Source organism: Acipenser ruthenus, chromosome 8, assembly GCF_902713425.1.
Source record: "Acipenser ruthenus chromosome 8, fAciRut3.2 maternal haplotype, whole genome shotgun sequence".
Taxonomy (NCBI): domain Eukaryota; kingdom Metazoa; phylum Chordata; class Actinopteri; order Acipenseriformes; family Acipenseridae; genus Acipenser; species Acipenser ruthenus.
This window is the reverse complement of record NC_081196.1, coordinates 35,817,749-35,832,095: the sequence shown is the minus strand read 5'-3', so window position 1 is coordinate 35,832,095 and position 14,347 is coordinate 35,817,749. Positions and strand designations below refer to the sequence as shown.

Below are 14,347 nucleotides of genomic sequence, written 5' to 3'. Positions count from 1 at the left end.
ACTTACATTTTGCCTGAGTACTTCTCGAAAACCGATTGCTGGCAATGATATTTAGTTCTTCAGCTAAACTATCAATAACTTGACTCTCCGTTCCTGGTTCACATTCCTTTGTTTTTTGCATTTTTATTTTTCTAATGCCACTTTCATCTAAAACAAAGTCATCGCTACTATCTTCAATTACAACAGACATTTTTGTCTTTGTAAGTGGGATTTCAAACTCAAACTCCAAGAAACTCATGTCATCATTTCCATAATATGAGAGAAACGTTTGAACTGTTTGAACTAAGCATAACAAAAGAGCAAAAACCAAATCCAATTACCAAATTAACAGTCAATTATCAAACAAGTATCAATAAGGAAGACATGTTTTAAGTGGGATAGTGTTAAATCAGTAAGATGATAATCCACAGTTTCTTGAGGCTAACGGCACTCGAAAGGTAATTAGTTTAGTGATTCAGCACTTATCCTTTACTGAAATAACGGTCGTATTGCTGAAAACCATTGTCATTTTATTGGTAGCCAGTCTAAAGAAACCCTTTTTTAGCTTCTGTTGATGACTAACTTGCATACTTATTAAGTAGACTTTCCAAGGGCATTTTCATATATCTTATTAACTTCTAGACACTTTACAAGTGAACTGTCAGTGAACCTAATTGGAATGTAATTTATTTGCAAGCTTTAGTCTGTATTTAGCATAGCACACATTGGAATATCGATCAGATATATTACCAAGTTTCACACTGTGCTTAGAAAACAGTGAAATGTTGTAATTCACATAGCCTAAAGCAGTGTTGTCCAATAGAAATCGCTGACTAGACACAGGCGTGAAAACAACAATCTTGATCACATGGTTCACTGAAGCATCCTAGAAGTTAAACATTTTAGAGTGTGCTAACTGTCACTTCTTAAACATGCAAGCATTATTTCTTGCTTTTTTCACTAGAATCTCTTTGGGCTCACATTGTGTATTCTTAAATCGTTACATACTTAAAGTACGTATGGCACATATTTATATGTGGATGCAGGTCATGGTAATCTGGTTCTAATTTTGTATTTACATTGTTGTTACATTCAAGTACTATGGATTTAAAAACTGATTCATAGTATTGCTGTTTATTAACTCAACGTGGCTTTTATTTTTTACTACTGCACATTCAAATTGTTGTGTCAATAATTACAGTATGGTATTGATACTTCATGACAAACCAGTGTGAGTAAAATAGAATTTGGAAGGTTAGTATTCTATATGATTCTAATTTTAGTTGAAAACGCCCTACATACACTTACACAATACAGTTAAATGTGCTTTAACACTGTAAAACCTGATGTATATAACACAAACCTGATGTTCAAACAGGAACAACACAAGTTAGTGGTAATATCAAGAAACAACAACACAATAATGTGCTGGGTTTTTTTTTAAACACACGTCTATGTTTGCATGTATATTTACTGAACAAAGTACTTAACAAACATCTACTTAAGAAAACATCTACCAGCATTCAGTGTGAAACTTTGCAGTCTTTCTCTTTCACCAAAGTTTGGAATTCTGGCATTCATTTATCAGACACGACACATCTTAGTGTAGCTTCTAGGTTTGTATCCAGCAGCTGTGAATGGTACTTTGACTTCATTAGAATGATTTCTGTGAATGTTGACTCGCACAACCTTTTTCACTCATGTTAAGGAGGATTTTTTCACACACGACTTGAGCGAGGCAAGGTAAGTGGCACAAAAATGCTTTTACAAAGCTGTCACTTCGCAGCAGTGTTGATTGAAATGGTAGAGATTTTTTTTTTTTTTTTTTTTTTTGCTTTTTGTGCTGCAAGCCTTGCTCAAATCGTGTATGTGTAAATCCAATGATCACTGCTTTTTGTCTTACCATTTTACCAACAAACACACAGAGAGGTCAAAGTACACATGCATACGCTGTGTATGTATTGAGATCACCTGCATGATGACAGTGTCTACTACTCATTATTTATTTACAAATCAAAAATGCAATTTGCATAATCTTGATTCCCAATTCACCACATGTGGGTAGTGGCTAATGTATTAGACAACAGTGGTCTAAAGCAGGGCTTCTCAAACTCTGTCCTGGGGACTTCCTGTGTCTGCTGGTTTTCATTCCAACCGAGCTCTCAATTACTTAACTAGACCCTTAATTGAACTGATAATTTGCTTAATTAGACCTTTTCAGCTCTTGAACAGTTGCATATTTCAAGTTAGTGATAACATTTGATAAGTAACTTGAACTGCAACTGTTTAAGAGCTCAAATCAAGTAAAAAGGTCTAATTAAGCAAATTATCATTTCAATAAAGGTCTAGTTAAGCAATTGAGAGCTCGGTTGGAATGAAAACCAGCAGCCACAGGGGGTCCCCAGGACCGAGTTTGAGAAGCCCTGGTCTAAAGCTATCTCTGTTACCAGGCCAACAAGCATAGGCGTCTGCTCTTCTTGAGTCCTGCGCTGAACTGACTCCAGCAGCTAGTACGTGCCTAAAAACATGAACCCCATCCCTACCAAAACCATACACATATATAGTTGTGCAGGGCATCTGGAGGCTGTGTGGTCCAGTGGTTAAAGAAAAGGGCTTATAACCAGGATGTCCCCGGTTCAATTCCCGACACGTCACTTAACTTCCTTGTGCTCTGTCTTTCGGGTGAGATGTTGTTGTAAGTAACTCTGCAGCTGATGCATAATTCACACACCCTAGTCTCTGTAAGTCACCTTGGATAAAGGCATCTTCTAAATGAACAAATAATAAATAATAATAATAATAATCTGCCATGCCACTATTGGGTAGTGGGATTATTTCATTAAAATATCTGTACTACTGCTGGAAAAAGGCCTTTTCAAAGTCTAGTCTGTGTGAATGTAATTAGGTGTATTCAGCACCTGCCATGTTTTGTACATTTGGAAAATGTTGTTTTAAAACAGATACCCAAGTGGTCTACTTATAGCCATGGCAACACAACAAAATGTCAGCGCCCATCACCAAACCAAAGCAGCTGATTAAATGCAGTGAGAATCTGAAAGGAAGATAAATGATAAATACAGTACTGGTCGCATAGATACTGAAAAATCTGAATGAAAAACTACATTTAAAAAACCTTTAGTGCCAACCTGTAACAACTATAAAGCTATAGACTATTAATGCTCATTATTTGAATCTCATGCTGTTTTTTTTTCAGTCTCCCTTTCGAAAAGCAATGAGGAAGGTTGGCATGAAATAAAATAAAATGTGTATTACACCTACCACCTCACCACCAAAAAGCACAAAATAACCTGAAGTAACATTTTCTGGTGATAGTAGTAAATGATGACTGGGAGACATTCTGTTCTGTATCCACTCCTGCTGTGGCTTGCCTAATAAGGATTTATAGGTCAATGTCTGCATCCTGATCTTTAATGAATAAATGGTATCACCGGTTTGCCAATTTTCTACCGTACTGTTCTTTTTAAGCTATAAAACATACAGCAAGAGTCTGTCATGTTCAACTCTCCGGATAAAACAGAGAGTAATGAAAATAAAACATAAAAAAGGATTAATGGAATAATGTGCCATCATTTATAGGGACTTTTATTCCAGGGGATAGTTGTTGTAGTTTGCTGTCTTGGAGTTGTTTTTTCATTTTGACTTTTTTACTTTTGTTTTCTGAACATTGGGCAGATATCACCACATTGATTAGTCACGTCTACTGTGTCATGATGCACTCACAATAATAATAATAATAATAATAATAATAATAATAATAATAATAATAATAATAATAATAATAATAATAATAATATTTCTTAAAAAGAACCAGACTGTTGTCTCAGCTTTAGTCACTTAGGGTTCTAAAAAACAGGAGTACATGGATTTCATCCATAGCCGCCTATTTAACGGCAGTTGCTATTCATAAGAGATAATTCAGATGTGTCGTTAAGCCACAGCGATTTTTGTCTATGAAGGCATGTTTTTAATGAATTGAGAGAAAGGTTAATGATGACCTCATTAGCATAACATTTTCATCGGTCCTGAGCGTCAACCTGCTATTCATAAGAGTGAACGCTTTCTACAGTCAAGTCTAAACTAACGACATATTTTATTACTACACTTGCTCTGTTAAACAGTTTGACATACCTGTGATTAACACTGCCTATTTTGAAAAAAAAAAAAATTAAAAAATCTGTAGCTTTATATGAAGGAAAATGTTTAATATAAATATATACTCCCAAAAGAACACATTCTCTGGCATAATCATTTTGAAGTTAGAGACTGAGCATAGACAGTTATTTTATTATTATTTCTTTGCCGTGATCCGCGGCTGACAGTGGTCCTTTTCTTTTTATTTCTTTTTATTTCTTTAACCTGCGAGGCTCGATCAGTGTTCGAAGGGAGTCTTTTTTTTTTTTTATTCGCGCACCACAAAACGATCCATAAACAGAAACTCGCCCCTGATTGATTCCCTGCTTTAATTAAATAAGTTTTCAAATTATTATTATTATTATTATTATTATTATTATTATTATTATTATTATTATTATTATTACTAGAATTACAGTATTATTCAAATGTCCTCCTACAGTGCTTTTTGTTTATTTTTATTTTTTTTTATTTTTGGTCCTGCAGTTAAGAATGGAAATCTTATGTGTGCATAATGAGTTTACCAGCGTTGCCAAACAAAACGAAAATACAAAGTATTTATTTAAAAAATACTTTTTTTTTTTTTTTTTTTTAATTATGACATGTCCTGAATTTTTAGCAGACGTGATGGGGGGGGGCATCGAAATCGGGTTTTGCAAACTGCCCGTGACTGGCAGCACCAGACTCGGGTTTCGGTAGTAGGCTATTGTTGGTGGATTCCGTTTTTTTCATTTTGCAACAGCTATTGACGCCACCCATGCTGGTGATGTCATCAAAAACGACTGTATACCCATTCATAAAGTGCTTTGCGACAGTCGCCCGTTTGCTCAGATCATTTTATGAATAGCAATAGGGACGACTTTCATTAGTTTTAAACTAAATTAGTTTTATTAAGGCAGTCGGCAAGTACTTTTATGAATAGTGCCCTTAGTGTTACCTGCTGCCGCAGTGTCTAAAGCAGACTCTACCATTGCGATGGAGAAGAGGGGAAAGTTGCGGGCATTTAGATGAATTGATGATAAAAATATTCATCTGACTGCAAAATTTGTGATTAATTGAATTATTCTAATAATTGTTGCATCACTAATATTCATAAAGTCATTAGCTTAGCTAAATCATTACAACAAACAAGCACTATTTCAAAACAGCCTTTGCTTATATTCTGTTCCATATAAAATGCGACTACACAACAGTATACTCTACATAGACAATGGATACTGGAAGCTGGAGGGATCTTTTTCATCTTAATGAATGTAGATGAAAATCAGTTGCCTGAAGGTTATGCTTTATATTACAACTCTGAAGCAAGTGTAATGAATTGTTATCCTTTGTAATTGATTCTTAATGTGCTGCACAGGTAGTGAATAAAAAGGACCCACTATTTAAACCTTTGGATGCTCCATGATGGCATGCATGTTACTTTTAAAGGTAGAAGCACTCTGGAACAGTGGGTGATGCACCAATTAAAAGGGGAAAATTAACTGGCAAAATATGTCACAAAATCTAAGTTTTTTCTTGCCATAGAAGGAAGTGTCTTAACTAGACACTTCCATAATACAACAGTGACACCCCATGACCAGAAAGGAGTATCATTGCCCCTAAATACGAGTACTCTGTAAGCAGTATATGTTCCTCTCACACTCCTATTTGGTTAACAGCTGTAGGCCAGTGAAAATAGTACCAGGGTTGGTTGTGCCTCTGTATCATTCTTATCAAGTCTCTACATTCATTCAGAACAGAAAATAGGAGGCACTTTTTTACACAGAGAATTGTGAGGGTCTGGAACCAACTCCCCAGTAATGTTGTTGAAGCTGACACCCTGGGATCCTTCAAGAAGCTGCTTAATGAGATTCTGGGATCAATAAGCTACTAACAACCAAACGAGCAAGATGGGCTGAATGGCCTCCTCTCATTTGTAAACTTTCTTATGTTCTTATGTTCTTAATGCAGACAGTGTTTGCAGGGGTCCTGGTCAGCGGAAGGTGACAGCAACATCTAAGACAGTGGTTATCAAACGTCTTTGACTGCGCCCCTCTTCTTCTTATCTGTAGTACTTGACCCCCCACCCCTTCACATACATATACATATGCCGGTGAGAAAAAAAATCCAACATGTCACTGGCTTCTCTCAGTGTCACTGCTGTTGTGTTTTTTTTTTTTCTTTTGCACAAACCAGCCACCAATCCATCATAATAAGAGCAAACTTAACACTGCAAATAATAGTTTACCAATTGTGTCCAATACTTACTAATGTGCACACCACATGGTAAACTGATAAACAACTTACATTACCAGATGGCAGCGGACTTTGAGGTGTCAGCAGTAAAATTTGCCTTAAGTTAATATATATTGGTTAAGATGTGCGCAGTAATTAAAAAAATAAAACTTTTTCAAGCCCCCCAGGATACATTCCGCCCCCCAGTTTGAGAACCACTGGTCTAAGACATGTTGCTGTTCAGCTGGATAGGGAAATTAAATATCACACCATAACTGATTCAAAAGGGAATCGTGTGACATTTAGTCAGTGTGGCAAAAATGATGACATGTGGCTCCACATTCACAAGTTTTCCTAGAAAGATATGATTTGAATCTCTGCCTTATTATCTCCCTCTAGTGAAGTCTGCCATGTTTTTCCATATATCTGGAGAACCACTTGGTATTTAACATAGGTTACTGAGAGTATCAGATTCTGGAGATATAAGCGTTTGTACATGTATATTACTGACATGCTTGTTACTTGACGTACGTACTGTACTACGGTTGACCTTATTTTACAGAAATTAAACAACCATTTTACTTCCTGTAATGATGCCTCGTTTATGTAAGACTTTTTTTTTCCCCAGGACAGATATTCCAGGTCCTGATTTTTGAGGGCCACCATCCACATTATTTAGGTGTTAGTTGTATCCTACGAAAGCATTCTTTATATACAGCAGATTACAGCAGTAAGAAAAAAAAATAAAGAAAGGAAATTAACCTTGGAAATGTAATTTTTACAGAGTACACACATTTTAGATAATGCAATTATAAACTACACCTGAGATGTGTTTGTTTTAAATGATCCTCCATGAACTAAAGGTCCCTATGGTATTACAATTTTGCCTGGGAGCACTCAACTAGAGTAAGACTGTGGCGTTACCATTTCCCTGGTTTAATAAAGGCAATTTTTACACTTTTGTAAGTGGTTAACAGTGCTATTACTTTGCTGCCTTGCTTTACTAAATGCTCTGGGGCATGACATTTAACGAAGCCGCATGAGGAGGAAGAAAAACAGCTGTGTTAACCTGAAACATTGATGCAAAATCTGCTTAATAAAAATAATAATAAAAAAGGTAAATGCCATCACACCAGTAATTACCTTGGTGTCAAGTGAAATACAAATAAAATATCTTCAAAATGAATATAATTAAATCTGTGTTTTAAAGAGCTGTGTCTCAGCAGTGTTTTTTTATAAGCTTAAATGGCAATAGCATTGTTTTCAATTTACACACATTTACAATAAAAACAAAACTATACAGTGACATTTGACAGAACTACCTGATTATTTTCTTTCTTCCTGTACTACTCTTTATTGATTTTGTTGTAGATGTTGTGTGTGCAGAACTTGGTGTGCTGTCTACCGGGACTCCTTGGTAAAAGAACATCTCAATGGTTCTCACCCTGGTCAAACAAGAAAGAATAGATTCAAATCAGAGTTCCCCTGCTTTTGTCTCTCATCCTGCAGTAGATAAGATCCAGGTCCAGTGGGAGGAAGTACAGGGCCGGCTCCAGAGCCGAAGGCAGCAGCTTCAAGAGATGCTGAAGGACTCGAGTCAGTGGCTTGAAGCGAAACAGGAGGCCGAACAGGTGCTGGAGAAGGCCAAAGCCAAATTGGAGTCATGGAAGGAAATATCTTATACAGTTGAGGCACTGAAGAAGCAAAATGCAGATCTAAAGGTAAGAAAGTTTTTTTATATATGTTTATTATTCCTTCATAGATGTAATATACTGTATATATATATATATATATATATATATATATATATATATATATATATATATATATATTAGCTCAGTTTGTTTTTTAGGGATTATAAACTCCCATTTAATTACATCATTTAGACCGCTGGTTTTAGTTTCATTAGCACTCATTTTACCTAAAGTCAGATTAGGTATTCCAAGATTAGTACCAAACTGTAAAAGACTTTTTGCAAAATGGGATTATTAAATAAAATAAAAAGAATATAATAAGGTAACTAAATATAAATTAACCATTAACAAAAAATAAACAATATGTCATAACAATGTTAGTAAACCAACAGCTCAGAAAAAATGCCCTCAGCCTTAAAAAATCTTAAAAAATGAGCATATCCACAAAACGGCATGCAGCATTGCCTAATGGTAAGAGTCTAATCCGAACGGTAAACTGCAAAACAGGCTCGTGTACAGAATAAAGCCTAATCCTCACTAAGTACAAAACAAATGTATCATTATTTATTTTGATCCTTGTCCTGTCAGCCCAATAAATCAAATCTAATAAAATCTCTCCTCTGCTCCTTCAGTCTCTAATGCTTAAATGCTTCCCACTGAAGCAAACAGAGAAAAAGTACCAAAAAAACCTAAATAAAATGTGAATACTTTAACAAGCAAAAGACTCTTGTGGAATAAATTAAACCCCCAAGTAAGTTTTTTTTCTTCAGTTTTGAGGAAATGCACATTTATGTATACGCAGAAATCTGCTTGATTAAAAGAGACAAGCATTTTGCTGACTAGTGATTGAGTGAGCGATTTGGAAAGCAAAGACAAACGTACAAGTAAGGTCAAGCCCTTCACTTTTGACGATCACTTCACACACAATAACAAAACAAGGTGTATTCTGAAAATGTACTCGGATCTGCCTGTGTCTCAAGATAGGCCAGTGAACACAAAGCAGTTATTCAAGATCCTCGTATCTACATAATGTAAATAAGAGTAGGTATGTACAGTATGTATAGAACACCCACAGCACTTATTCCAACATTCTCTTGTTTAAACTTTATAATGTTTTTTGGGGGGGTTTTTTCTGAACCGTTATCATTCTATAAAAAGTCATGTCCACATCAGGTCGATTTTGTTGACCAACACTGTAGAGCAACCAAATCAGATAAAAATAAAAAAAAGGATAATGTGGACATTGTGCAGTAATGTTAGTAATGTAGACCAGTATCTGACTTTTGTGGCATACTAACTGGCATTTTTCATATTTAATCAGAACTGATTGAAAATATAAGAAAGCTGTCCTTGCCACCACAATTTGGGGATTATACATTGTTGCAGCGTCTGTGACTCATGCAGAAAATATTTTACAACAGAAGAAATACTATAATGTCGTTCTGTTAAAAAAAAACAACACTGACACTAAATGTAATTACTACTGTGATCTGTTATATTGTCTTTCTCATGTTAAAAATAAAAATAAAGGTTCAAGAAATATCTGTAATATAAAACATAAATATGTTTTTCATTTTACGTGCCAAATATCATAAAGGTATTATCAACTGATCATAGTTTTGTTTTAGTCCTTCATAAAACAACAACTAAAATGACTTTAGAACAGTTACTCAACACAATATACTCCAATCACATTTTCTTACTTTTTTTTTTTTAATTAAGTACTTTCATTACCTAGACTAATAACTTTGCAAGTGTCTGTTGATTAAAGAAATAAACATGAGCAGTGAAATGAATGTTTGCATTACAATGTTAAAGCTCCTTAATAAAGTCAGTAAATTCAGGGGGTGACATGGCTAAGTCTCAGGGAACGTTTGGTGGAATGTCATAATGAAATTAAGTTAATGAAGCACTTTCAATGACGTTTTGATTATTCAGATGTAGCTCAGAAAGAAATGGGGCCCAAAAAAATGTGTGTCATTAGTTTAATTATAAAAATCCATTACATTAAGTCATGTAAGACAGAAAATAATGGGTCCTTAATAGAATGGCCCATGAAACAGTAATTGCAATGCCATGCTTCTAATTTAAAAAAAATAGGGACATGTAAGCAGCAACTATTTAAGTACTATCAATTTGAAGTAGTGGCAATGATTAATACCACTTTATTTTCTATGGACTAAATACTGCAGATCATTTGTTTAAGCGATGCTTTGTGTTTCTTAGAACTTGCTATTAAATTACTTCTTGCGTCTACTGTAAGGTGCCTTTTTGTCATTCCTGGAATACAATGTCAATAATAGCATTAATTTAAAGAACACCATAATTAACTTTAAAATGTACTGCACTTTCTAATACCAGCTGAGTTAAAACATCACTTTCTATTTCTGTAATTTTTTTTAATGCAATTATTGATAACTGTTTGTGTGTTATAGCTGTGTCCTATCATGATCATAGTGGTTTATTTGAGATGGCAAATGTGCTTTGAAAAAATGAGAATAAACCAATAAATCATTTGCATCGAAGATGAGAAGGGTTTCATTAAATGAAGTTTTAAGTTCAATAAAATAATAATCAAAATGAACTTTAACACAGCATTTCTTAAAACAGTGCTAAAGCTCAGTTCACAAAACCTTTCTCAATTATTTTTTAAGAGGGTTAGAGGTGTATTCTCATTTGTCAAATAATTGCTTAATTTAAAATATATCCATGAATAGAATAGCGTATCTTGTTTTTCAAGGGCAGCCTGGCGATCTCAACAGCAGTTTATAAATGCAATGCCAAAAACACAAAAATACAACAAAGTAATGCCAGTCTCTGTATCTTTTATAATGAACTGACCAATACAACAGTATCAACTGACCTCAGCTTTTTAAACAATATATTTCTTCACCAAAACGAAGAGCAAGAGCAAATAAAAAAAATAAAAAAAACACCTCAAATGAATTTTCCAATCAGTTTTGTAACCATTTTAGTAATACTTCATTAATATGTATGCTGCTGGGAACAATCAGTTGTATCCATAAAATGTTTCTTTAATTGGCAAGTAAGCAAATACAGAATGTAATAAACATGTAATGACAATCATTAGTTTGTCATTTGTATTATAAAATTCCAGTAGGTGGCACTAATTGAATAAGCAGATGGATATGTATTTTTTTTTTAAGTTATTGCTGCAAGCCATACAGCTTATCATATATTATAACATCTAATGTGGCGTTGTATAATTATGCTTTTTTCTTTTACTTATCCCAAAGCACGGTTCTGTATTGGAAGGAATACCTGACTGTATGCAGCTGTTTATTTCTGCGAAAGATAATAAATGGAGGAATTTGTGCGACTGGAGCAACACTTGGGGCTGTCACATCCTCTTTACTTTTGATGATGCTGTTAGTTAAAGTTGTCAGATTCAGTCTGAATTGCAGGGATATATATGCTGTGCAAAAGTCTTAGACATGTTGCATTTTTCTACTCTAATGCATTATGAGCATCAGCAATTTACTCAAGCCTCCACGAGTGTTTTCCACTATTATAACAACCTTGACTTGCATAAAGAAGGAAAAACATTGAGTGAAATAGCTTGCATCACTCGATTTTCAAGGTGTGGTATCCGAAGCATAATCAACAAGTACAGATAAACATCATCTGTAATTGACCAGCCCAGGACTGGAAGATCCAAAAAGCTGTCTAACAAGGATGAGCAATACTTGAAGATAATATCCTTAAGGAACAGAAGGAAGACAAGCATTGAATTGACAACAGAACTGGCAGGTGTTGTTGTCCATCAAATCAACAGTACGAAGGTCACTCTTGAAATCAGGACTTAAAGGATGTGCTGCAGTAAGAATACCTCTGTTAAGAAAAGGGAACGACTAAAAGGCTAAAATATGTACAAGAACACATAAATTGGACTATGGAACAAATGTAAAAGGTGATTTGGACTGTTGATTTGATGGACAATGACACCTGTGCCTTCTGCCAGTTCTGTTGTCAATCCAACGCTTGTCTTCTTTCTATTCCTTAAGGATATTATCTTCAAGTGTTGCTCATCCTTGTTAGACAGCTTTTTGGGTCTTCCAGTCCTAGGTTTGTAAATTACAGATGATGTTTCTCTATACTTGCTGATTATGCTTCGGATACCACACCTTGAAAATTGAGTGATGAAATGTTTCACTCAATGTTTTTCATTTTTTATGCAAGTCAAGGTTGTTATGATAGTAGAAAACACTAGTGGAGACTGAGTAAATTGTGCATGCTCATAATGCATCAGAGTAGAAAAATGCAACATGTTTAAGACTTTTGCACAGCAGTGTGTGTATATATATATATATATATATATATATATATATATATATATATATATATATATATATATATATATATATATATAATGCATAGATTTCAGTGAGCAAAGGACTAAAGTGACGGTTGTAGTCAGAATATGTAAAATAATTTAAAAGAATCTCTGACTTGTCATAGATTATGAGATGAGGGATTTCCCTGTATACCACTCAAGGAATATGTGTGTGTGCTTGTGTGTGCATGTTTTTATTCCCCAGTTGTTCTTTCTATGGTTTATTGTGACTGACTGAATGAATGAATGACTTGTGTAAAAAAATCTGCTTTTTGCAGCAATTTGTGAAGGAGCTCCGGCAGTGGCAGATTAACATAGATGTGGCAAACGACCTTGCATGCAAGCTGCTGCGGGACTACTCTGCTGACGACACCAGGAGAGTCGATCTGATGACAGAGAGCATGAATAAGTCCTGGGCAAGCATTAATAAGAAGTAAGTACTCTACAGCCATGACTTCCCTTTCCAATCCCACAGGACCGCTTCCAAAATGCATAAACAACAATATATACAAGTGCTAAGTAGCAGACCAAGCAGAGCGTTCATTTTTTTGGGTTATTCAAGGATAGATACTGTATAAAGGAGGGTGTGGAAGGGTGTGGGTATTCACTGACACAGGAGACAGAAGGTGTAGTCGAAACACCACACAGGTGCTCAGTTTTATTTTGTTTTTTTTTGTTTGTATGATTTGTACTGATTTGTTTTAGCCCGCAGAGGGCGCTGTTGTCCGTGGTCTGGCTACCAACTATGATATCCAGAACCTACGGGAATACCACGGCAGGGTACTCGGTACAGTTCAGGTGCACTCGCAGGTGCTGCAAATAATGAAAACAAAAAGGCAAAAAGAAACAGGGAAAATAAAACACAGTAATGAAAACTACAAAATAAATGTGCTGCACTTTGCAGTGTGATTTCCCCCAGTCGCCGCTACCCGTACGACCCGGGCCTCCGTCCTACACTGTGCTGTTTCCTCAGCTTACTTTAAAACAATATCGGGGTCTGCCCAAGGATTCCCCACTTTCTCTCTATTTCTTTAAATTCTTTTCTTTACATTCCTTGTGGAAGTTTTCTCCCGTCCGTCCGCGGTCTTGCCGAGCAGCGCGACCGCTAGCTCGTTGTACAGGTCTAAAGGGGCAGATCTGAGGAAACAACAAACTATTAATTTATAGGACCAGCAATCCCCCCAAGACCCGTCTCCCAGCCACTCAGAGAGGGGGAAAGCCCAGACACCTTCTTCCCCACCTCTCTGTGTCACTGCCATGACTGGCAGGCAGATCCCACGGGGTTGCCGCCCTCTTCCTGCAGCATCGTGCATACGTCAGACGGCCAGTCCACGTCTCCCCTGTTACAGAGGGTCACACCTGCTATTGTAAGGAATACAGTTCCTTCATTGTTTTAATATTCTGCAACAAAAATCAACAGTGACATACTGGGCCTGTATTTACAAAACAGTCACTCGGAACTGAAACCTCCCTTCATCTCCCCTGCAATGCCAACCTCACTTAATGACATTTTATGTTTGTGTTCTCCCTCTGCGCAGGATGCAAAGTGTATTGGGTGTTTGAATTTACTGAAACACGTTACATCTTTGAAGTAAGTGTAAAGTCATTTTACAAAAATGTGTAGATTTATATCAGGTTGCAACCCGCCCACCACAAAAGAAAAAAAAAGGACTGAAGATGTGATTAGCAAAGGGGTCTGTAGCTTAGTGTTGTTTACATTATCGTCAGCATATTTTAAGTGATCGGAAGCTGAAATTACTTTTTTAAAACACACTTTTCTCTCAATTAATACAGTCTCCCAGCTTTCTTGAAAAGATCTGCGGTTCCCTTGTTTCTTTTGTATTTGTTATGCTCTCATTAGTATCCAACCTAGGAGATTCATCATCGGTCAGTTCTGGCAGATTCTGCTGTACTTGCTGAAGGCTTTTTCTCCCTGCTAATTAAAAATGTAGCC

General features: G+C 35.7%; 1 protein-coding gene across 10 annotated transcripts in view; it reads left to right on the top strand.

Annotated features, from left to right (window-relative positions):
• LOC117407249 (dystrophin-like) overlaps nucleotides 1-14,347 on the top strand; it is an 809,654-nt gene that overhangs the window by 599,406 nt on the left and 195,901 nt on the right. For all 10 annotated transcript variants that reach the window (XM_059028873.1, XM_059028880.1, XM_059028876.1 and 7 more), the window contains 2 exons: nucleotides 7,855-8,066; nucleotides 12,672-12,826. In XM_059028873.1, the coding sequence (XP_058884856.1) occupies nucleotides 7,855-8,066; nucleotides 12,672-12,826 (367 nt within the window). The remainder of the gene's footprint in view (nucleotides 1-7,854; nucleotides 8,067-12,671; nucleotides 12,827-14,347) is intronic.